Source organism: Syngnathus scovelli, chromosome 4, assembly GCF_024217435.2.
Source record: "Syngnathus scovelli strain Florida chromosome 4, RoL_Ssco_1.2, whole genome shotgun sequence".
Classification (NCBI taxonomy): domain Eukaryota; kingdom Metazoa; phylum Chordata; class Actinopteri; order Syngnathiformes; family Syngnathidae; genus Syngnathus; species Syngnathus scovelli.
The window spans coordinates 13,205,285-13,232,040 of record NC_090850.1 but is presented as its reverse complement, the minus strand read 5'-3'; the positions used below and the strand labels follow the sequence as shown (position 1 = coordinate 13,232,040).

Below are 26,756 nucleotides of genomic sequence, written 5' to 3'. Positions count from 1 at the left end.
ATCTTTCTTGGATCTCACCATTAATTGGTTAACAGTCTCTGCAGGGCAAAGGGAAGTGGTGCTATTTAAGGCACCGACATGCAACATCAACACTTTCATCTTGGCAATGACAGGCAACAATTATATTAGCAGATTTGAAAGTGAACCTCCTATCTCGGCACTAATCAAAAAGTCAGCCCATCTGCTGCGCCTATCTGTGCAGCATGTATGATAAAAGTGTGTCCGACGCTAATTAACTGCTAAGCAGACCACAATTAGACACTTTAATTCTACTCCTGCAAGAAAAATAAGAAGAGGAGCATAATGAAAGCATTTCATTGTATAGCATGGAGCAGCATCTCTCTCTCTCTCTCGCTCTCTAGCTCTCTCTCGCCCCCCCTTTTCTCTCTCCTTGACGTGCGCGCGTCCACACGCGCATCAATACAACCTTACGTGCGTGTGCGTGCTCTCTATCACGCGCGCGCACGCACTTTCTCTTTCCCTTAGCTGTGCTTTTGTGTTTTGTCAGAATTAATGAGAAAAGTTCCCTTGCCCTAGGGGTAATTAGTGTCCTTGGAGTTAAATAAGCTAATACTTAGACACCTCTGGCACAAGCAATTATGTTTGTGTATTGAATAATTGATTCAAAGAGGGGGGAAGGGCTGCTAATCAGATCTGAGCATAATGAATTGATTTAATTAACAGGGGAATCCTTGGGTCGCAGCAAAGAAGCGTGCGCGGCGCATTTATTGCTCAGAGCGGAGCGGGTCGCGCACAGACGCGGGCACAGAGGCGGTGGGAGCACTTTGTCACATTTGCAATTGGATTTGTTTGAATGTAGTTGTCGTCTCGGAGCAAATGAGAGCGAGAGGGGAAGCATATTAACATCCCGGAGAAGAGCGAGCTCAGCCCAGCTCGGCGTGCGCTTTATCCGCCTTCCAGCGCGCACCGCACGGCACATTTAGTCGAGCTTCACGCCGCCTATTCGCCTTTTTTATTCGCATGGAAGTCATTCAAAGCGCTTTGGGCTTATTTATTTGGGCTGCAGCTCAAGTGGCAAGACGCGCATCCGGCCAAGGCAGTCAGCGTTACTGTCGTTTTTAATTTGAGAGAAAAGGTGCTTGGTTAAGTCAAGCTTTCGCCGCACAGCCCGCGCTGTGCACCGCGACATCAAGACAATCCCGGTGAGAAGCTCCAAGCGGAGCGAACCGCGCAGCCTCCTGGAGCCAAGGACGGATCGGCCGGGGAAGGACTCCTCGTTCCTCAGGACGATGGTGCTGGACAAGGAAGAGGGTGAGTAACATCCCCGCCAATTGGATGTTACATCCAGGACACTGGATGACATTTTCGCAACACATTTAGAGCTTCCCCGAGCCTCGAACCACAGCAAGTCTCCTAAATTTCATGTTTTCTCCCCCTTCCAACAATTTTGTGCTTGTGTATAACACCGCTGCATCCCGAAGTTGAGATGTGCCCACGCAGAGTTCCTCTTCCAAATGCACAAAGAGAATGGAATGTTTATTTACACTTGATGTGCAGAGCTTCAAGTCTCCTGCTAAGTGCTTTTTGCCTGGGTGAAGTTGTTAAGAGGCAGTCAGCCTCTGACAACCTCCCCGGGATGGCACATGACAGCAGAGTGCTTTTAACTTGATTGCAAATTATGGATAACGCTGCGCTGCCTTGACTCACTTTTCCCATCCAAATAGGCCCACTTGCATTACTTATCTATTTCAATGTATTTGGGTTAATGGGCGAGGCAATCTAATTAATTTTAATTTAACTCAAACTCGCCTCTCTAATGATGTTCCATTTTGGATTCAAGCTGACGCGGAGACGTGCAGTGCATTTATCACATGCTGGTCCACAGGTCTAAATGATGCTCAGTGTACTGTGAATGCATTAAAACCATTAATGTGTTACGCGTTTAATATTCAAGCAGACATCATAGATGTGCATGGCAAAGAGCACTTTGAGGTCTGAGAGCAAGTTTTCTTTCTTGTGACACTTTTAAAGAGTCTCCCCAAGCTTGTTTTGCTGACCACCCCGCTGAGATGCGCCATAAATATACAACAATTTGTGTTATTTCACCAACTGCAGCATATAACGCTTCTGCAAATTTTAGGGCTCTTTCTCCGTGAGTAATGGATGCATTTGGAGCCCATTATTTATGTTGAAAATGGATATTTCTCATCTCTTAGTGCATCCTTTCACTTAGGCATCACAAAACCATTAGATTTTGTGGCAAAGACATAAATTGGCCTCTCCGGCGACATTCATGCTGTGCGGCTAATGTATCCAAATTAACTGAACTGTAAATAGTCTGCTTTGGATGTCTGTCCGGTTAAAAGTTCCTTATATGATTCATGACCCGGATTGCTTTTAACAGTTATTGGCTAAGCAATATGGTAAATGTACAAGGTGATGCAAATGGCATTAGTGGGAAAGGATGCACAAGAGCATGTAATGCAGTCAATACTACATTAACTACTGATGCCCAATTACAGAACCAGGGAGAGTGGCTTTTAGGAGCATTAGGACTTGCAGAAAAGCTGAGATCACCTGCTGCTCATTGCCTAAAAGCTTCACCCTTTATTTGCCGGACACGGCCAGCGCCTCCCGCAGTTCGGCCCGCTTGGCAACAGAGCTGCTCCGATCTGGTCTGGCTCATTACGGTGCCTCTTAACGTTTATTGGCTGTAAAGTTATAGGCTTGTCAATTCAACCTTCTCGCCTAATGCATCCGCTCGGCGCTTGCTCGAGGAAGGGGGCAATTTTGGGTGGCCACATAATGACAGCCTTTAATGGGTTCTTAATTACAAGTGTGCTTTTCTGCACGAAGCTTCATATTCTTTATGTGGCGGATAAAGAGGCGCAGGGTGCTTGGTTGACAGATGTCAACTGACTTTGACTTTGATAAAAGTCCCTCCCAATGTGTCAACGCTGTGCGCTGGTTCTCAAGTGTCACCCCGGAACCATTTTTCTATTGTCACTAACTTTTAGGAAAGTTAAGAATAATAAAGAAAAAGAATTATTCAAAAGTAGCCTTTCATAGTTTCTTATTTGAGAAACCCGAAATCGACTTCACAAGTAAACTGACCACATAAAAAAATAAATAAATAAATAAAAACAATTGCAGAAAGCCACAAAATGCAGCCACATAATTTCATTTGTATCTTGGCACTGATCTTCTCTTTTTTGGAAATAGTTTGTCTCCGGTATAGGAAATAAAGGCGGCGAAGAAGTACAACCGTAACCGTTTGTCGTATCTTGCGGTATGTGAGGGGCTGTTCAAATGCCGCCTAAAGTTCGACATAATACGAAAATTCCTTTTTTATTACATGTTCGTGCGCCAGCAGTTGAGATCGGCTGCTTCCCGAGCTTCCCAGGATCAAACCACAAATAATGGCATTTCAACATTCGCACCTGCTCATGATGCCCGTCTTGTCCACAATTTCCAAAGTCAGTCTGAAGCACTGAGTGTATTCTGAGAGTTGACGCACGTGTAAAAGTGTAGACACAGGGCGAAGTGGAGTTTTGCAAGTTTGGCACGCGAGTGAAAAGTTTCAATTGCTCTGGTCAGACTTGGAACTGAGGTGCCTTTGAGCAAGGCATCAAGTTACAGTAAAACATGGTCATGTTTACCTCTCTGGAATGACCTAATGTACGCGCGCGGCGGAATATTCAGCCGTTCTGTCACCGCTGCACATTAAGTGTACGCTGACCTTAAGCAGAAGCCAAATCCTCCAGCGACTGATAAGTTTCTGGTTCCCTCGCGCTGGTTAATTTACGGCTCCCTTATCACACTGTCCTGGAAAATGTGTACACTCATAAAGCGTGTGATTGAAAAGCAATCCTTCAGATGAACACAGACTGGTGATCTGTCAGCTGCTGTAATAAACCTTGGGCTCCAGGCTCACATTTTTATTTTGAAATAATAAGAATTGCTTCATTCTTTACCGGTGTTACCATGGTAATACTGTCTTGTAGCGATGTCATATTGATTCAGAAAGTGGACAGTAATATTTCTTTTCTGTTATTTGGTTTCTCGGGGTTGATTTCTAATTTCCAGTTGGAGATTACTTTTATATGTTGCTTAAGTCTTTTCACTTTTCCACAGGAATGTAATTTGCTCGCTGGTGTTTGCTATTTTCTCAGCTTATTGGTTTGCGCTTACTTCAAAATTAAACTTGCCCATTTCAAATATTGAAATTACAGTACATCAGGCTTGTGAGCTCTGGGGCCTGAACGATATTACAAACCCACAAGTCAGCAGGAGTTTTTTTTTTTTCTTGCAACCAAGTCCATCATATTTTGGGTTAACAGCTTTGTGTTCCATTTGCAATTATTCATGAAAAGGAGCTTTCTCATTTATTTAATCATATACATAGGCTGATCTACAGCCATGTCATAATAGCATTTTCTCTGCTCCATTGCAAGTGAGTTGTGCTTTCAGTGTTTTGACTGCCGCTAATATCCTAAAGCTGTTGTCAGGAAGTCACACGTGCACCCTTTTGTGAGCAATATGTGTTGAATTCGGCGGAATTCTCACTAGAGGTAATTTCCTCTGTCACCATTAAACCTCTTGATCCCCATCATGTGTGATTGTTCTACGTTTTCAAGTGTGCAATATGTGTATCATTCATTTCCCACAATCTTGGATGAATTTAAAGAGACTGAATTGAGCCACGTGTTAGCGACTAAGCCCGCCCGCCCGCCCGCCCGCTCGCCTCAGATGCAAACGGCTACACTCATCAGCAAGATGCAAAAACTCAATTATGCACTCTTGAGCCGTAAGAGCATCCAGTTTATTATTGCCTCAGGCTGGATGTAAGGCTTGCTGTCATCAGTGCGTAGCGGGGGACCCATGATCTCCGGGAGGCCTTCGGCAGCCATTGTCCAACCTTCTGTTTCGTCCAACCATTGTAATTAATGTTGTCACTCTCCACGGTTTTTTATTACACTGACACTTTGATGGAAAATCGTGACATTTTCATCAGGACGATTCAGAGGTTTGACAACCCCAGGAGTGAATAAGTGCACTCAGTCCACTGGACTATAGTGCCAGGTAGGGGCAGGTTTGCGATCTTCTGGCTATTGTATGCAGCTTGAAAGGGGGGGCGGGCCCCAACCATCAACCCAATCTCATTCACTTCCTCCATCCCCCTTTCCTAGAAACGACGCCCTGTGTGGTCGCACATACAGTGTCGCACATACCAGCAAGTGCCGCTAATTGTACGCAGGAGAACCAATACGCTACACTGAAATAGTCCTAAAACTTTCACGGCAGTCCTGTAGGTGGCAATAATTTACATTAGTGGTTGTCAGCTGGAGATCACAAAGAAGACAAAGTCTGGATCGATCCAAAAATATTTGAGATACGAGTGAAGATAATCGAAGACGTTTTTATTTCAAGGCACCCCAGTAACGGTTTCTGTTTTGGCTTGCCACCAGATGCCCCCCTTCAAGTTCAATTAAAATGTGCCGAGTTGTGTTTGCCTATTGTCTCACCCAAACAAACATCATATTCCCTTCTATGCGCGCTTGGTGGAGGTTGCTGACACGGGGAGACGACTCAATACTTTTAAAGCACAATTAAAGGACGTTGTAGGTGCTTGATGTATTACAGCTTGAAGTGAAACAAACACAGACACGCTCAGAAGGAATGTCGATGTTGCGTAAGCAGAAAATCCCCTACAAAAAAATATGTGAGTCATCCATTGTTAGTTTGTGATTCCAAAAAAAGTGTTTATCAATATCAGGTAGGCCAGCAGAATGGATCGCTTGCTCTAATTTAGATCGTGTCTGCCACTTGCTTTTAGTATGGGAAATAATTAGTACTGTAGTGATGGATTCAAAGTACAAACACACACTTGAGTAACTCGCTTGTTTCAGTCGTGAGATTTTTTTCCACCCTGGCGACAAATTACACAACGTCATGATGATGATTCTTCCTGCAAGTTGTTGTATTTAAAAGTCTAGAGAAGCACCAAATTATTTCATAGAGAATACGGGACAACCATGTTGTCAACCTGGTAAAAGGCTATTTCTAATGGAGAAAGGCAATGTGTCATTTTTGTATGACATGTCAACAATTTAAATGTAAACAGATTTGACTGAATACTGTATACATTAAATGCAGCATCCTTAGATGAATCTTGTGTCGCGAACGTATCACTACGACACCCTTGAAATCCTTATAGTTTAATTCCAACTTAAAATGACCTTTCCAGCTCCGTTTTTAGACAAACAAAATGTCATGTTCATTTATTCAAATTCTTCTTTGAGAATTTATTTCTAATGAGAATTAAAGTGATAAGAGCACTGTGGGGTTCTCCTTTTATGAAATCATACAGCCATCTTCCTGGTAAATACACCACTCTTGGGTGCCTTGGCTCATATAAAAGAAAACATGCTGAGAAGTAATCTCTCACAGGATGACCTTCACTAAATCAAGTCTCAAACATTGAATTAAAAATGCTGATTAAGGTGTAAGTTTCGGCCCTGTTAAATCTAATTTATCAAAGTTCGGATATTGCAGTTACTGATTTAATCAATGCTAAACACATTATATTTGCTACAACAAATTTCTATGCAAATGGCCACACTACTCTAAATTAGTATCTCTTTGTGAACGTGTTTTATTTGGTTAAATTGTTTTTGATTTGATGCAGACATGCCTTTGATCTGAGAACCCTATTTACATAACAAATGAAGCTAGTGATTTGTGATTATAAATCGGCAATCCCCCCCCAAACACACACACACATACACACACTTCCATGCACACCTTGACCATTGCAGAAAATAATTGACATGTCTATTAGACAAATACAACCTCACATGTAAGCATTATCAGCACCAAAGCAGTACTTTTGTATTGGATCTTATGGTGCCTTCCATTATGGTTGGCGAGTACAAATCTCATCAAGTTCATCATTTAGAAGACTGACTGACTGTCTTCACGAACATCTTCTTGAATGTTCGCCCAAGCGAGGTCTCTCATTATTTACCCCATCAGGTGTGCAAGTACGTGTTCGAATGACATTAGAAACCCGCGCAGTTAAATAACTGCCCCCTGTGGGGAATCTGCATTATTCAGGATTAAAGTGCCTCCCTGGGTGCACTGTAGTGTAGTGCTCCTGCTCCCCCCAAGACCATTTTTGACACATTGAGGACCCTGAATGACACACCTGTCTAACAGCATTTCCTTAGCAATAATAAGTGTGCAGTAATTGCCGGGAAGTGGGGGGGGATTTTGAACACTACTTCCCGACACACACTTTTGAGGGATCCATTTAATTCCCACTCAAATGCATTTTTGATGTGGACTAAAACGCGTTTCGACCAGTCTAAACTTTCAAAATGTTTTGGCAGAGTTGTGTACATGGCTGTGGTGGTGTCAGAAAAGTTTCTGGACAAATTTTTCCCTCTTATTTCAACGTTCAAGGCGGTCAGACATTGACAATATCAAGATGGCCGTGATAACACAGCTGCGGAGTTTCCCAGATGAATCCTTCAAGGAGTTTGTGAAGGTGGGGCAAAGAAGGGTTGGAAACTATGTTACACCCCAGGGTGATTACTCCAATGGGGAGAACTTGAAGTTTGGATTTGAAATACAGTTACGAGTCAAATTCAAAACATCCGTGTCTCAAACATTTCACCATTGAAATGCATGGAAATTAATTTCCAGCCTCGCCCTAAAACACGCTGTAATGATTTTTTAAATAAATATAATATTGTAATTCATAAAATCTTAAACCTGTTTTGCTACATTTTTCGCTTTGCTTTAATCGACTTCCGGTGTATGCGTCTTGACCACGCGGGGGCAGTATAGTGCACATGGACATGAATGGGGTCAGTCAAAAATAGTCAGCTGCAGTAATTTTAGTCGGTCGTCACAGAGTAAAGTAAATGAGGCGAAGATGTGTATTGTCACAATATATGTATAATTGGGTTGCATAGTAGTAGTACTGTAGATAATAGTCGTGATGACCTCATCAGCTTCAGGCAAAAGTGTTAGAAAAAAATTCAGGTCGTGGCCAAAATTGCCACATTTGATTTGCAAGATGCAACACTCAATTTTCAGCTGGCATTTGGACCAGTAAATTCATCCATCTTTCAAGAGTTTGTGATTTATCTGTTGAGAGATGTGTAGAGTAAATGTTTGCCATCCTTTCTTCCTTTTCATGCCATCTCACACTCTTTCACTCTTATTTCCTGACAGCTTACCTTGCTGAGCCATAATCTTCCCCTTCTTCTGAGCAAGGAACAAGTCCCCTTCTGTTATAATTTGGAAACTGCCAGTTTCACGTGTTAAAAAAAACAGCAATGAATTTAATTAGAAAGCTGTTGCATATCCCTGTGATACATTTCTTTTAATTAACCCCATGTGAATAAATTAAAAATAATAAGGGGCTGAAAAGTGTGGAAAAAAACACCCTAATGAAGTTTTTCCCGTTAATTGGGATGGAGTTTGCAGCCAAACCACAGTGTGTCGTGAACACCGGGAGCTAACAATGCCGCCTGTACGCCTTAGAAAAAGGGCCCAGGCCCTTCGTGCTGACTTCAAGTGTAAGAAATGCACCTCTGACGTGATGGAAATGACCGTGGGCCGGGAGAAAAGGCAGTCCTGTTCCAGGCTGCTCTGCTGAGACTCCCCATGCCGCGCTTGAAGCCGGGCCAGTGTTATTGCAGCCCTAATGCGGCTGACTCATTTGGAGCGGATCAGGAGTAATTATGGTAGGAAAAGTGGCTGCAGACAGTGGGGGTCAGGACACTTGTAACATGTGAAAAGAGCAATTATTCCGGGAGACAAAACCTTCCCTTATCCCAGGCAGTGCCAGGGTCAATGCGAGGGACGGCTGGGCTCCGTTTCACCGGGCCTTATTAGCCGTAGCAAGCTGCAAAGTTTGAGAGAGTGCATCTTGTTAATGAACAGTCCCCTCCTCATCCGCACAAGCCCTGTCTGCTCGCTCCCACTTGCTGTGGGTGTTAATTATGTTGTAATCATAGCATGCATACAGTCCCAGAAATCACCTCACAGACCTCGGCATTCATACAGCACCATCTGGAAATGTAGCTGTGCCGTACAGTAACATAGAGGGCTCTCACAGGGTTGCGTTTGAAAAAAAAAGAAAAAAAAAATTGAAAAAACACGCTAAGTATGAAATGTAATATTGACTTGGGCTCAGTGAGAAAGTGCCTAATTTAATAGTGTGTGTCAGTGTGATTGCCTCCGTGTGTTCACGCATTTCTGTTCTTTGACTCGGAGCTCACACGCGCCCCAACCAAGGATAGGAACATGAATCACGCCGTGAATCAGTACTCTTTATTTGACTTATCATTGCAAACGCACTCATCAGGCTGCTTTCAACTGCCATGTGTTTTGCAGCAGATATTATTAACAGATGTCTCGTGTTTTTGTCTTGGCAGTGGAGAAACGTGTCCATGGACTCAATTACAGCAATGACAGAAGCCCAATGAAAAGGGCTGATTCATGCGCACAATGGCAAGACATCTGCATGAGCTCCCCATTAACGCTTGGAGCAGACACTCGGGTCCTCAGATGAATTTGATTGTGTACTCCCATCGATGTACCTTTGGCAGTGAGGGCAAAAACTTCAAATTAGCCTTTACTCCTTCTCGAGTGGCTGTCGCAATATCAGCATTCTGATTTTGCCGTCTGTTTACTCTTAACATATCAAATAGGTTTTGAGGGGTGATTGGGTAATCAATGTGCGCTTGACGTCTTATTTACGAGTACGTTGAGGTCGGACGTTTGAAAGATAATGACGACAAATGCACTTTGTTTCGGCTGTATGGGCCCATTTTGGAACGTGCGGCATGTAATTTGCCAACGCATCTCCACGGCGTGTGGCTCATATTTGCTGCAGCTGCGGCGAGGAATTATTGTGGGGCCCCTGGGAGAAAGCCCACCCGGGGCCAGCTTCCACCTCCTTGAAAGACCACCGCCCTTGCCATGTGTCAGGAAGGCTGAACGAGTCTCATCAAGACCTTTTAACTCCCCGTGAACTGGCACAGGGTGCCTTGCATCGTAACTTTTAATTGATCAAAAATGGCCTTTAACAAAACATGCAAGGCGAGGCAAGTGTCCCCTCTGCTATTAAGGCTGAGTGACATAAAGAACAGATGTTCCGCTTGGAGCAAGTGTAGGAGGATGTTGAGAGTATGCATCCATTTCCTTTCAATTGTACTCTGTGCACAATGAGGCATGCAAAAGAGAGCTGCAAATGATTGATTAGGTCATCAAAAAAAGCTAATTAACCGTAAATTATTCAGCAATTACAGTACCATTTTACTTATCAATTTGGTCATCATTAAGATGCGAAATATTTGCATACTTCAGCATATTAAGTATTGCTTTGTCTCTTTATTGGAAGGCCATGCTACAAAAAGTAATGCAAATTAAATTTTGAAACGCATCATGTCAGGTATCGGGGAATGGAAGTCCCAAGTGCAGGGAGGGAGAGGGGACAGGGGTTCAATCAAAAAGGGTTTAAACAACAACAAAAAACAAAGACAGAGCAACAAGGCACTTCTGGTCATGGCAAAACTCAAGAATCAGGAGAACAAAATATAAGGGATGATAAGGACAGCACAATGCATATGACCAAGGATAGTGACCCAACAAAGACTGAAGAGAAAAGAGGGAACTAAATACTAATCAATTTATCATACCATGAGGAACAACTGGACAAGACACAAGTGTCTGAGGGACCTGATTGGAAGACACAAGGGATGGGGCTAAGAAGAACAGGTGGAAACAATGATCTCACCACACATACAAAGAACACCAGGAAAACATAGCACTGACGAATGGAAAAATAAACCAAAGTTCAAATCAAAACTAAACAAAGAACATGACACATCGATGTAGTGGCCAAGAGTGTTTGAGTGAAATACCAGCAATTAAATCCTAAGACTAACTCAGAAATGTATTTCATCAATAATTGTTGAAGCGGCTCATGCGGGTCTTGTCACGCATGTGAGATCTTTTTACTTCTCCACTTGCGAGCTTTTTCCATTGAGTGCTCGTGGAATGCATTTCCTTTTAAATCCGTCAATACATCAAAACTGTTCCGTGATGATCAGTGCTAGCTGTAAATTCTAAATAGGGTAACGCAGAAAATCGGATGCTATCGCCATAATGGAAAATACATGCTCTGGCAAACTGCTTGGAAAAGAAAAAGTTATAGAACATATTGTTGAAAGATATGATCTTAAAGCAAGTGAATGGATGAGAGAAGAGAGCCATGACAGACCTTGGCAAACGCTACTAATGGCATTTTAATTCCTTCTGAGGGCGGATAAGTTGTGTCGCTCTGCTTGGACGGATAAAATGTATCCTGTGAAATGAAAAGAGATGTGGCGATGCATACGAGGTAACAGAAAATTTCCTAGACTGGCGTGTGAGTGTACCCCCACCACCACCACCACCTAGAAATAAGTAAAATACAAACTACATATTGCCCCTTCAGTCCAAGCCAGATAATCAACCAGTATGTCAAATGAAAATTCAACTGCTCACATTATTTTGAGCATCTGACAGTTCCTTGGATACAAAGCAAGAAACCCTATTCTCCCAACTTGGCTGCATGTGATTGTTTTTGTCCCTCTTTCTCGAGATCAAGATGACGGAAATGCAGAGATCCTAGAAGAATCCTTGCATGAAGGTGTGGCAGAAAAAAACTCCAGGAAAACTTGGAGTTTGGAGTTAAAATTTTACATCCTGAAACCTTTCTGACACACCTTGTACCTTTCTTGACTATACAGTCAAATGAAAGGTTATTTTACTTACTGTAACACCGTCTGTGAACCGGTTGCCCGACTATCGGTTCTACCTCAATTGACACCCCAAGTGTGTTGAGCGGTAAGGAAATGTCTTTCTGAAGAAAATTTCAAAATATTTTTGGGATACAACAATGTTTGAAGATGATTTGAAATGCTATTTAGACTAAAAATCTTTCAGCCGTAATTATAAGCAACCGTCGAGTAAATTCACTATAGCAACGGTCCACCGTATATTCATAGTCTGATTTCCTGTTAAATTCTTGAAAGTTGATGCTGGCTCATCTCTCAAACAACTGGGCCATGTGCAAGACAAAATGAATGTGTAACTGACTGCAAACATTAAAGACACTGTTGGTGTTTTACATTGATGAGTTCAGCAGGGCTTTAAAGCAAGCAGACATCCAGCGAAGCCAGAATCCAGTCATTCCAGGATAGGTTAATCTTTGGAAGCATTGGCCTTTTCATGCAGGATGTAAAACACACACGTGATATGTTTAAGAAGAATGTGGCGGTCTCAACCAATTAGGAGTAGTTCTCAAGAGGTGGAAGAACGACCTTTTTGTATAATTAGTTATCTTATTTAAAGCAAAGATTTTGAATGGAATTCCTAATTAGTTGTCATGAAAGGCAAATTAAAAGAGTTTTGTCATTCCCAAGGGACTTAAATGTTTTCTTTTTCAAAAGACTGAAACACGTGCGCACACGTGCACACGCAGTCATTTTCTCTCCCCTCATTATGACTGCTCTGTAGTTCTGTGGAAGCCTGTCAGAAGAGGATGGTTGGCATACCTGCAGAAAGCTCCCCTAACAAGCCATGAAATGCAGGTAGAAGAGTCTGCCCTCAGCCACTGCGGCTTGAATTTGAAGCTTTTTAGCTTCATTTGCACCTTATACTGGTATTTATAACAAGTTTTTGTGATCATAATGAGGAAACTTCAAGAGCTCTGTTTAGAGGACAGTGGGATGGAGGAAAGGCCAAACTAATTGATGGATTCCATTGTAGAACCAAACCAATTAGCTACAATACTTTTCACATCTGATAAACAAATGAGATGACTTAACACTACCAGACCACATACTTATATTGAAAGCTTAGTGAGTAATACGATTATTTATTTCACCTTTGATGCAGATGACTGCAATTTATAGAGTTCTTTGACTATTGTAAGTAGCTGGCTGTAAAATATTAGCTTCATTTCATTCGTCAGTCGGCGTATTGCTCAGATTTCATATCTTAAAGGTTATAACCACGAAACGCTGCTTCTTGGTGTATTGAGGGAAAGTCACTCACTACTTTTTAGCAACAAGCAGAAAGCTGCTGCAGAAAAATAAATAAACAGTAGGACATGAAAAACAGAATGGCTGATAAATAATCATTTAAATAAAATTGTCAAATAATCAAAAAATGTAAGTACATAAATAAATAAAATGAAAAATTAAGACAACCACTTTTCACTTTGTGCAAATAAATGTGATAATGTATCAATACTTTTGACTACACTAATTAAACCGGGCGTGAGCAAAATTTGGTAAATACTTTTTTCCTGAAATTAAAAAGACTAATATTTGTAATCCTCCATACCAAACTGAATGTGAATTGGAATCCCCCAGACAGAGTAAGTTAGTGTGCTACTACACATGCTCAACTTTTACATGCCAACAAGTTAATTTTTGTCAACCAAAGTCTGCAGATTACAGTTTGTTTTAGTTGGCTTGTGTATTTCACTGTGAAGTCTTAGCTCGGAGCCGCAGAATAATTTGCCTTTCTCTAGGTGTTTTCTTGCACTGCTCTTACTCTTCACAGCATTTCTTTAGTTAAACGAATGTCAGAGAATTCTTCAAAAACAATTTTGAACAAAAAATGTTATGGAAGAAGACACATTTTCACAGTTTTCCCTCCGTCTCCAATGAACAAATTGACAATAACGCTTGAATTTTCCAAGGATGTTCTTTCAAACGTCCCATCCTTGCTGTACAGGTTCATGTTTTTATGTTTGTAAAGAAGACATAGCCTCCAGATATCAATGTTGTTTAACACACACAATCCTCCCCAAAAACAGTTCTTTGAAGGGCAAACATGACAAGCAGAGAGAAACACTGCGCAAAGTGAAGCTGAGTTTACAATTGGGCATCAAGCACAAACAGCACGTGGGCAAAATCAAACACACCAGCCACGTAATCGTCCAACACGAGACATTTGCTCTCCTTCACTTATCTCTGAAGCATAAAAACAGAGGCACACAGAAGTCGATGTCACACGTCTCGACCTTTATAGGTGGATCGCCACACATGCCAATTTCTGACAGCACCCCCACGTTCACCCACCCGACTCTCCCACCTCTGGGTGTTCAATTTTTACTTTTATTTTTTTGGGGGGGGGCTATTTTGAAAGAGAGTGGCAAGTGGCGTCCACTGTGTGTTCTTTTAGATGGATCAATAGCTCAGTGTGTGAGAGAGTGTCTTAAGAGCTGTTGTGTGGCGCTCTCAGCTGTGGCAGACCTGTTAGTGCTGCAGAGGGGAGCTGCGCGCCCCTGCCTCGGTACCAGCAGTGGCCTGAGGGGGGCTTTTAGTACGAACACAAATGTCAGCCACACATAGACTATTAGTGTTTAGTGCAGTTATTAAATGGACTTTATTTGTCCTTTCGGAGGCTAAAAGGCTCACTTAAAGGGGGCCTGCGTGACACCGGGGCAATTTGCGAGTTGGGTAACTTTGCGCTCACTCATTGCAGACACATGAGCATAGATAAGTGTTAAGGCTGTCGTGCTCCGTGTGTGCCTGCGTGCGTGTCTGTGTGTGTATGAAGTAGAGTGAGTGTATGCTAAAAGGCACTTAGGCCATAACATATCTCACTGGGGTCTGGTAGCAGCGTGTTTTGCGGTCAGAGGCTTTTTAAAAGGTTAATGTTAATCTATACCAAACAAAGCCCATGAGGAGCTTTTACAGCTCTGGACAGTTGAGTGAAATGGGCTTGATGAAATGGTAACTAATGCACTACACGGTCTGCTGTAAGTACCACAATAAGCAAAACAGATCCCAGATTTGATGTATTATGGATTGCGCTTCTTGTGTTACAGCGTGTTCTTCGTTGAATGAACGAGTGAGGGCTTTGTAGTCCAATGCGACTCGTGTGTTTATCTACTGTACGTGGAAGAGTGTTTTTCTTTAATGCATATGAAGCAGGTCGGTGGTGTGCCGCGGCTGCACGTGAGGGCATGCTTAGATGCCCGCGGAAGGAGCCGGCTTATCAAAAAGAGAACATGAAAAGTCACTCGGGTTCCCGCGGCCGTAAATCACGCGTGGCTGTTTGTCTCCTTATCACTCCAGGTGTGCCGATGCTCTCCGTCCAGCCCAAAGGGAAACAGAAGGGGTGCGCTGGCTGCAATCGCAAGATTAAAGACCGCTACCTACTCAAGGCCCTGGACAAATACTGGCATGAGGACTGTCTCAAATGTGCCTGCTGTGACTGCCGCCTTGGGGAGGTGGGCTCCACCCTTTATACGAAAGCCAACCTTATCCTGTGTCGTCGGGACTACCTGAGGCAAGAAAGACACTCAATCGCTTCACCACAGTCGACACAAGCACAAAAGGCAGCATTACGACGCAGTACACGTCAAGTCAAAGGATCACAAAAGTTTTATTTGCTTTTTAGTAGAGGATAGCAGGTGGATATTTTACCACAGGCTGCATTCGGGGCAACTTCTGGACGTTTTTGATATTGTGGAATCCATCCAGACAAAAACAAAACTCAGCAGAGTAGTTTAAATGTGGAACTGGCTTTTTAATACTATAAGCTACATCTGAACTACTTTGACAATGGTATTCCATCTCCTGTGAAACACATTACCTGTTTGGAAAAGCAATAACAACAAGTTCCGAAACAACTGCTCAAGCAAACGGATGTTTTTTCAAATTTTAACATTTGTCTTGCCTTTTTCTAAAGCAATCACTCAAAACAGATCAAGGTCACAGCCAAACAAAAATCTCAGCAAATTAGTTTTATTTCATAATGCCACAACCTGCCACGGTAGTGTTTTAGTCTCTAGCACTTTTTTTCTTGTACACACTTTTACAGGTACATTCTTCTGAAATGGGAAAAAAAAAAACATTCAAAGCATTTTATTCTGCCTGTTCCAAAGCCACAAAACTGAAATCAGACATTACTGTTAGCGTCTAAATGCTGAAAATGGACAACATGAGCGTGACTGCGGTTTTGCTGCAATTTAAAATTTGACTCGTAGACGAATGGCATCACAAAACGGCAATTATATCGGGCAAACAAAAACACCATCTCCTATCACATTACGTTATGAAGCAGAAAATATGTTTCCAAGTAAGAAGCAAGATCCAACCTGCTGCCATCAATATTGTGCAATACTAATACTAATATTTGACTGTATTGATTCTTTCTTATGGACCTGTGGTTAAAAAATCAAAGTGTGGCGAGTCCATCAAGGAAACGCTCGTCTAACCTGCAGCAGTGTTAGTGCTAAACACAACATAAGGTGTCCAGGCCACCAATATCATCCAGAAGCAGTCTAGGGTCAGAGTGTAAATTATCCAAGTACAGTGTTTTCAAAAAAGGTAAGATTCATACTTATCGGTCTCGTTAGCAAAGGACTTACCAATTTGCTTTTGTTGATGTGATTGCAGCAAACAGATGACAACTCAAATGAATGTTTACTGTCTTGTTATTGTCCCAGGTTCTTTTGTTAGTTGTTGTTTTTGTTTCTGTTTACATGAAGGGGTGTGCAACGAATGTCATATCAAGTGAACTGAGAGAAACCTCAAGGTGGCCTTGTTGCTTCACCAGTGTCTTTGTCTCCCCTGACACACACACACACACACACACACACACACACACATACGCACAGTCTTCAGATGCCCCTACCATCTGCTAGTTAAATTAAACATGACCATTTCCTGAGCGTTAAGTCACATTCCCAATGAGATCGGAGCACTTATCCGAGAGGGAATCCCCCAGAGGCTGCCTTAGAGATGCCGGTGCCCTTGCTACCCGCCCCTTCCTTCTTAAAACCCCCTCCCCTGCACTGTCCTCCCCCATTCACCAATTCCCCTTCTGCCCACGTGTCTGTCCAATCCCTCATTGATACTCTCAGGCTTCTTAATACAGGTTTTAATTAGTTCATTATTCTGATTTACCGCCACATACTCCAACTGCGCTCGTCAAGAGAACCTTTGTCAACTCTTCATCCCACATACAAAGGATGTGAAGAAAGTTACATCCCTGTCCAGATGCCATGTTTATATATAGTCTATAAGACAATATCTTAATGACCCAAGACAAACATCCCAAAACACACGGCAAAATGTTTTCCGGTCAGGTAAAATAAAGGTTGAATTCTGCACAAAATCTTTGGGCTTCTTCTAGGAAAGATGTCATGAAAAGTCTACTTCAACTAAACCTTAGATTTTATTGCCTTTATTTTTACTAACCTTCTCAAAATGATATTTTAATAAATTCAGTTGCGTTATACAGGTTAGACTTCACATCAATAGTGGAAAAACTTTTTAAATTATTTATCTAGTTTTTGGAACAAATTTGGACAGGGGTGTGTAGACTGTGTGTAAAAATATATTGGTTAGTACCTCGCCGGCACGGTGAAGGAAATATGAAACGCTTTTGCGAGCATTAGACAGGCAAGATGTTGAGGTCACAGCTGGGGCGTAAAATGGAGACCGACGAATAAAATCAAGAATTTTTAATAGCAAATTATAGATTTTTGAAAAGAAAGTGGGTTTCATGCTCTGGTATTGGTCAGGAGTGCCTGCGCTTCAGAATGAAACAACATTTAATGGCCAAAGCCGCTTGACTAACTGCTATTAAAACCCTTGCTTTGTGTGTAGTGCCGATTGTGTTCATGTCGTGAGTCTCCATCCCGTCATTCTCTTTCTCTTTCTCTTTGCTCCCTCCTCTGTGAACTAAGATGAAGGCGTCCCTCACCTGCAGTAATGAAGCTAAATCTGTGCACTGAATTAGCCTTCTGCACTACATTAAAAACAAGCGGGTGGATCAAACACACTTTGGTTATTTCCCAGGGTTTGGAAGCCTGCCATGCTCCCATTAATTATTATAGGAGCTCCATCTGTGATTGTCCTTCAGTGGCATTAGCAGCTTATTGAATGTACTCACGCGTTCCTGAATCTTCACCACACACATCTGTGCCACTGTCCCCCACTGCCCTCCAAGTGATTGCACTACAAAAAGTTCACAAATACAATACTTTTTTTCCTCTTTGCGAGCCTACTGTTATCACAAAAGGATAATAACATATTAATTAGGTGTTTCATTTATGTCAAGGGCTCCGTATCATATGACTCCACCAGAGGCTTGACAATCTAGTTGTGATTTGATCATCTGCTCTGAATTAATTTAATCTCCTGTTTCATATATAAGAGAGGACATAATAGTCATCCACTCATCAAACTGACAGCATAATTAACTGAAAGAGGAAAATGCTTCCAAGATAATGAACATTAGAATTTATCCACAAACTGGTGATGATGACGATAGCTCCATCAAAGAGTTTTTCTTGGCAAATCTGTCATGTCCTGATGGCAGGCTTCTTTAAAAGTACCTGAAGGCTATACAAAATGCAATAGCGCAGTGGTGACTACAGATATGAGTTTAATTGTTCTGCGACCATGCTCATAATTTATAACACTCATAGATCACCTTTTTACACACGACAATCCGGCCCATAGTACACATAGTACCATCGCAACATTAGGTATACCAATCGAATGACATCCCGTACAAGATCAAACTGAGACATTATAACGCTAACACAATTAATGTTCCCTTAAAATTAGTTTATTAATCTGGTTAGTAGTCTGCACCGGTGTCGTGTACTGCACTCTGTGGTGTTGCTAAAATTGCATTTTCCCAGTTTAAATATGCAAGTGTGTTCATAATCAGTGACAAACTGAAGAAAGCAATCTTATTGTCACATCTGTTCAAGTCAATCCATATAAATTAATCCCATTGTGTACATTTAATAAGTTTTTTTATGCTTCAAACCTCAATATAGTGCATTTGATTGATTGACAAATTTAAGTGTCCTGGGATGTCATTAGATGTATTTTGCATAGCACCATGCACATTAGGTGGAAATACTAACTTCTCTTTGGAGAACATTGATTCATTCAATCCATATAAGAAGAGGGATTAATTTACATGTGCAAGTTGACTCCTGCCATTAAGGTATTAAACACTATGTTTGAATGATACACTCAGAAAAGATCTGAAAAGAATACTTACTTCTGCATTGCATGAATTCTTATCGCTGCACTCAACATGTTAAGAAAGATCTTGACAAGCTAAATCCTCATTTGTCTGTCATGGATTTTTAATCAGAGTAATATCCAAGCATTCATGAAGATAAAGATTTGTTCATTCAGCCACTTTAAAGATCAATTCTTATTTATTGTCAGTTTGTGTCTCAGCTAATATCCACACCTTGGAGCGTTACATTGACGGGCTGTTTCGCTTTGTGCAACGTGACTGTGTTCTGTAGTTTCCCATCAGGTTCCACTCAAGAGAGCAGAGTGGGGTTTTTCGGTTCAACTCCAGTGGCTTTTTAGCTTCACCCGAATGTAAATGTGTTTGAATATATCTTTCCAGCTCTTATCTCCTCTTAGCAGGAAAAAAAAAAGCCCAATTGGGCTGTGAACCTCTGCTGATGTTACAACGCAGACTCATCATTTACTGGTGGAAATACTGCATACACACTCGCATCAGCACAATTTCATATGTTTTGCCACCCAATTTGTTGGTGGAGAGAGAAGAAAATAAGCAGAGTATTTGCCTGCGCGTAGCAAATAAAATTGAGAGGCAGATCATTTTAGCGAGAATAAAGTAGATTCTACAAGATACAAAACCAGTCAGGTTACATCAAGGGACATGCCATGCTTATGTACGGTACCATCAGTGAACTTGGTGTATGTCACAGAATAATAATAATAATAATAATTTAAATAAGATCACTGCACTTTTTGATCCCCTGGCCTTTTATAGATCTGGTTCAGTGTGTAGTTTACATTACATGAGAAAACTCAAACTGTGTTTACCAAGCAGGCACTCTGCAACCACATGGTATTGTTTAAGTATTATTGGAACTAAGGCAAATGGTACAATACAAATGGGTTATTTCCAAAGTTTTTTTCCTGAAAACTACGACACCCTCCACCCAATATACCGTATTTTCCGGACTATACGTCGCTCCGGAGTATAAGTCGCACCAGCCATAAAATGCCCCAAAAAGTGAAAAAAAACATAAGTCGCTCCGGAGTATAAGTCGCATTTTGGGGGGCTATTCATTCGACAAAATCCCACACCAAAAACAGTCATGAACGAGCAACAACAGGCTAAACGATAGCAACAACAGGCTAAACGATAGGTATGCTAACGTGACAAACACAAACAAAGAGCTGAGAACGGGCCTGACGTAACATATAGAGTGATTAAGGACAACTATTACATGAATAACATGTTTATAAAACCATCGGTGTCACTCCAATTCATTAAATCCATCGATCGTTCTTTGTCAACAATGGGTGCGCGCGGCTGAAGGCGCTTGCACTTCAAAATATTCCACAGGCTCATATAACGATAAACTATATGTCAAGTAACTATAATATAAGCCAATAATATTATCAAACCATCCGTGCACTTTGAATCCATTAAATCCATCGATCAAATTCCTCGTCCTTTGTCAACATCGCCCCGCGTGCGCCCTGACGTCAGCCTCGTCTTTATTCCATAGATCTAGTATATAACTATATTGTTGCGTTAACAAAGTACAAGGATAGACGTGGGTTTGGTAAACGGCTCTTTATTAAACAAAACAAACTTCCAAGCGTGTGGCGGCGTGGACTTCCAGACACGAGAGCTCCATGGCATAGGACCGGGCGTGCGTAATGGCCATGTCCGAGCCCCATACACCGTTCGCGGACAGCCACTCGGCCAAGCGCCGGCCCCTGACTCAGTAGAGTAGGACCGGGCGTGCGTAAAAGCCATAATAGTTTTTCAAACCTTCTATGTCACTCCAAATCCTTAATTCCTTCAAACTGTTTATCCTCCGTGTCACTTAGAAATGATCACCGCTAATGATGCCGGTAGTCCTTACGTGGGTACGTTTGTCCTTTATGTAAACAACCGCCGCGCCATGCCACTGACGTCACTTGAAATAGTAATCCCTTGGTACATCACGGTTCTCCAAACTTTCTTTCTGCTGCTCGATTACTGTTTTCAGCTGCATATTTTACAACTTGAAGTTTGTAACCTGCAAAATATGAGTTTCTTTTTGGTGCCATTTTTTTTAAGCCCACCCAGTTGATGAGTCACGGCCAACGGTGAAATTTAGAGCGCCCTCATCCAGTTTCGTGTTAAGTGTTAATTGCTTTATTTGATGTTTTCTCTATTTTTTATGTTTTGAATATGTTCAAGATAAAGATATAAAAGCATGTGAAGTGATCAACTATACTAAAAATAACATGGGAAGTGGTCAACTATACTTGTAAGTAACTGATGTCTTAATGATCAAGTAAAAATTTGTGACAAAAAACATATACAAGTCGCTCCTGAGTATAAGTCGCCCCCCCCCCCCGCCCAAACTATGAAAAAAAACGCGATTTATAGTCCGGAAATTACGGTAATCCCAAAACATCGAAGATTTGTGGCAAAGACAGTTTAACATATGCATCATGTTTATGGAGATTTGTTTTGGATTGGTGTTAGTGTGTGGCCATATAACACTAGATAATCGATTTGAACAATGGAGAGACATGAACTTTTCTAAGACACTGAAACCCAATTTGCTCCCGGTGTGGACCCGGCAGCACCTTGCATGGAAGCAGCCTCCCATTAGGGTATGAATGTGTGTGTGAATGGGTGGATGTGGCGCATTGTAAAGTGCTTTGGGCACCATGTGGTGTAGATGAAAGCCCTATATAAGTGCAGTCCATTTACCATCTGGCACAGGATTTCGCCCATCATAGATGTTTCTATACACTAAACTTTTTAAACATGGGGTACACTGCAGACCTAACTGCAATAAATGAAAAAGATACAATGCAAAACAGCAATAATGGGCTAAGAAATAGCATTGCTAATCGTGGTGTTATAAGAGAAACTGTGAAGCAGCACACTAGTGTGTTCAAAAATCTTGTAACAGGAAGTGGTAAATCCCTTCCCGACTCTCCTACGGATTGCAGATGTGCACGGTGTAGCAAACATTTGACTGTAACATCAAGTTGTTGTCACAGTATTTCTGCTTTACACCCTATGAATCCCTCTACATGAACATAACGGCACTTTCTCTCTTGTTTCTTCCCTGCAACTCCTCTGGGCCAATGGCCCCTAATTAGAAGCAGGGCGGCTAGACGGATGTTTTCTTTAACAAGGTGATAGCAGCCGAATGAGAGCAACTGAGACAAGCAAAAACATTAACACGGTGACTCCTCAATCTGTGCCCCTACAAATTTAGGGAGAAAGCTTTTATGTGGACTTAATATTACTGCCTGAAAAGCTATAAAGCAGGCATTTTCCCAACAGGTTATACTTTATAAATCTATCAGTACTTATAAAAATCCACATTAAGTGTGAATACAGACAGATAAAAGGTACTCGCGGCCTTATTTCTTTGTGTGCCTAAAACAAACTTTATCTTACTTCGTTTGCACATAATTGCAGTAATTTATCTAGGAAAACAACACACCGGATTCAAATGATCAGCTTTTCAGAGGTCTTTGTCGAACCCTGATAATGATCCTGATCATTGTAGGAGGGAATCTTCGAAAACAGGCAGCACAGTGGCTCTTGTATCTATATTTATTTGCAATAACATTAAGCAATATGTTCTGTAAAGTTTTTATAAACTTTTTATTTTAAAGTACTCAACATTTTAAAGGAAGATGCTGTTTGTTTTTTCTGGTCAGAGAAATAAATGCAGTAAAATAAATATTTAAAAGGCACGCTATGCATTGCATTCGGTCACAAGTAAACGAGACTATGAAAGGAACATTCTTGAAATCAGTCATATAAACACTAATTAGAATAGCTCTTTTTTAGTCATCCATGTATAGAGAGAACATTTTATGGCTAAGAAAAAAAAATACTTAAAAGTGAGAAAAGGGTATTCATGTACGAGAAATCTTTTTAACATGCAGCTTCATTGTAGAACAAACCCATTTGCGCAAAACCCAGCTGCTTTACACATTAATAGTTCTTTTTCATTTGGGAGAATAAAAATAAATTGAGCAACCCACATGATTTACCTCTGACTTGTTTTTGTTGTTTTTGCATTTTGCACGGGATATACAGTATGCTTTGAAGGCGATTAAAGCCATGTGATCATTTTAATTAGATCATTAGGCAAGAATTAAGATCTATGTTTATTTCTCTCATTAATTCCAACACAGAGCAAGAATATTTGTGAATTTCATGCAATGTATTGCTATTCTGCCCCATTTTTCCACTTTTTTATGCTCGTCTATTCTGTCTGCTCTTATATTGCATCAATGTAAAAGGAAGGTGGCTTAATCTGTGTGTGTGTGTGCGTGCGCATGTATGTGTGTATGTGTGTGCTCTCTGTCTTGCAGGCTCTTTGGTACTACGGGAAACTGCGCAGCCTGCAGTAAACTGATCCCAGCCTTTGAGATGGTGATGAGAGCCAGAGATAATGTTTACCATTTGGACTGTTTTGCCTGTCAGCTTTGTAACCAGAGGTAAGCAATAGACATCTAAAAAAAAAACAAGCGTTAAGACGGCCGATAGCTTTTAAACATCATAAGGTGCGGAAATAGCTTCTCTCTTCATGTGCAACACAGTCGACTGTCTGCTTTGATTAGTGCGGGCCACACTCGCTGAAGCCAGAGCGAAATTCTGTTGTAAAAAATAAAGGTTAACGCATTGTGTTTGTAATGGTCCGCTAATTATTTTTCTTGTCACACACTGGCAGCAGTTTGCAGCTAGATCTGTAAATCTAATTGCAAGGGCGCCGTAACAGTCGGTCTTTAGAGGCAGCCGTGTCGCTGCCTGCATGGGCGCAGGTGTGAAAGGCTCTTTTCTTAGTCATGAAACACACATCAAATTGGGGTGAACACAAAGCCTATACAAAGAATATGACATATCCCCATTAGAATACTGTTGGTAATGGCTCCAGTATGAGAGCAGAATGTCCTTTGCATGCTTGTCAGGGGTGCTGTGACCCTGTTCTTCTGCACAGCACAAGCCCATTAACCTTGTGCGGGCCACGTTCAGTTACCATAGTGAACACCTGCTGTAAGGGAATTATGACCGCACTCTCTTTCCTCTCACTTGGCGGACGCAGTGTCATCTGGCACAGTAATGACCGTTTCAACAGCATGGCATGTAACGAAAGCCAACCTGTGTTCTGCTATAGCTTCGCTACCCTTGACATCTGTCGATTGAACTAACATAAACAGACACAACGGTGACCCGGCTTACGTGTTTTTCAAGGTACGACAGTCATTCGGACGATTCTTTACTTTTGAAATGTGAGATGCAAGCGGTGTATGCTGGCAAGTGTCGTTGCTCTTCATCTACAACTAAATTAATGTGAATCGGACACCCGAGTTACGAAGGTAGTGCATTTTCGTAGAATTTTTTAATCAATGAGGGATTGCATCTTACTTAGTATGGTAGGTGTTGCTCAGATCATTGATATAATGATGAAAAGTTTGTGAATCACGAAAATTTTAACATACAGCTTTAAAACAATATATGACAGCCTTCCAGTTTTTGCATAAACTAGGCAAACACAAATAAGAGAGTCCCACTCACATGATGACCATCAAATGAGTTTCTCGCATGACAGAACTTTGATCGTCCTTTTTCCCAAATGTGTCTGTGCAAAGTGGATGAACAAGGCGTCGATTCACGTCTCTTTGCACCTTTTTTTTTTTTTTTTTTTCAAAACACAAATGATTGCTTTGCTGTTACGGTTGAATTCATTATTAATTTCCCAAATCTACAGACTGATGAGTGTGTTTCTTAATTTGGTTTGGCAACACCTTTAAACATGCGACACTGTTCTTCACAGGTCTTATTGTAAGTGGAATAGGACAATTGTGAACATACAGCCAGGTTGGGTCTTTGACAATCAATAATGATTATAATGAAATACCAACAATTAGACCGACTGGTTGTTTATGTTTGTTCCAGCACTTGGAACGCTGTTTGGCCCGTGATTATTACATCCCATCTTTTGATTAGAAATAATGTCAATGATCTTATTGCAAGGCAGCCACAATGATTCTAAGATTATTATTTGATGGGAACATTTCCACACACAAGTTGCTTCAGAGTCGGCGATACAAACACACACACATCACTTTGTCACAGCCCGGGCACTAATCATCTCGTGTTTATCTCTTTCAACAGGTTTTGCGTGGGCGACAAGTTTTTCCTTAAAAACAACATGATTTTGTGTCAAATGGACTATGAGGAGGGTCAGCTGAACGGGAGCTTCGAGTCGCAGGTCCAATAGTGGGAGCCTTGTACCGTGGCAGCGACAATCAGCTCCACGCGTTCCACAACACCATGGATGTTCTGCTGCACTTGGAAAAAGACAAGCGTCTGTCTGCTTGCCTGCAATACTTTTTAAGACCCCTTTATTAGTTCCTGAGGACTCTATTGTAAATGTTCAACTTTTGGCCCCTCCCTCACCCCAACACTGAGCAGTTACAAATGTTGATGTACAGTTGTGCCTGCTAAGCTGAGCACTTCATTGCTTGTATGTTTTGTGAAATCAGTTTCTGGTTTGTTTTCTTTTAGAAATGGTTAACTGGAGGGTATGTACAGTCTGTTTTTTCTGTATATATAAACTGGAACATTTATTTTATGAAATGTAATGCAATTTTATTACTAGTGTGAATTAAAGATTCTTAAATGTTCATAGTGAGTTTTTTTCCTCTTGTACTAAAACCAAAGTTGTTGGAGAGGGAGCCCATCACTTGATTAAAAAAAAAAAAAAATGTAATCGTGTCTCCAAAACAGCAATGGTGTAAAAAGGCCTTGCAAGAGAAATTATATTTGAAGTACTTCTTGAAATCATGATGCAACAAAAGGTGTTTTGTTACATTTTACAGAGCTCTGATGGAATTAGATAAACTGTTGAAAATGAACAAATATTTTATTTGGAATAAAAGAATGCTTCTCCAAACCGTGTTGTTGTGTTGAAAAGGGTAACTGAGCTGCTCTCAGTGATTCATGCATTACTAAATGCCACCCGATAATGAAGATGACTCGGCCTGGAAATAAAATACCAAAAGAAATGTATTCGACACAGGAAAAAAAGTTTAAAATTAAAACTTTTTGTATTTCATTCAATTTACTTTGTGGTACTGATATAATCCGGATATCAGTAAAACAGTACAATGAAGTCGACAACCACAAAAATAGACACACGCTCCCATCCACCCATCCATCCATCGATTGCTTATTTTCATAAGGGTCAAAGGTGGGCTGTATCTGACTTTGAGCGTTTCAGAGTAACAACTTTTCCAACCGTCCAGCCACTTATATGGAGCCTGTAACAAAAGGTATTTCAGTTATGTGGTGTCTCACTGTGAACCCAAGAGGCCACTATGAAAAAGATGGGCAAGCAGTAGACAAGAGACAAAGAAGAAATAATAGAAGAAGAATGGAAATAGAGAACGGCTCCAGCAGCTTTGTAACAAAAGTGGCGTGACAGGGCCAAATGGTGCGGTGTGGGACCGGAGATGGCGACCAAGAAACTTGGCGCTTGCCAAATGATCCAACACCACAACTCACAGGGTGACAACCTCCCTTGCTGCACAAGCAGAGTTCCTCCATTTTGCAGCTTATAAATTGCAGTCGACTAATCAAATTTTGGCAACCATGTTTACCTTTATATTGGAACTATTTTTGTGAGTTAAATAACAATTACAAAAAAAAAAAAA

At 41.3% G+C, this 26,756-nt stretch overlaps 1 protein-coding gene across 1 annotated transcript; it reads left to right on the top strand.

The window, feature by feature from the left end:
• The first annotated feature begins 483 nt into the window (after positions 1 to 483).
• Positions 484 to 25,996, top strand: lmo1 (LIM domain only 1). The gene is made up of 4 exons (XM_049718755.2): positions 484 to 1,272; positions 15,117 to 15,330; positions 23,412 to 23,537; positions 25,216 to 25,996. The coding sequence occupies exons 1-4, from the start codon at positions 1,251 to 1,253 to the stop codon at positions 25,319 to 25,321; spliced, it is 468 nt and encodes a 155-aa protein (XP_049574712.1). The 5' UTR covers positions 484 to 1,250; the 3' UTR covers positions 25,322 to 25,996.
• The last annotated feature ends 760 nt before the right edge of the window (positions 25,997 to 26,756 follow it).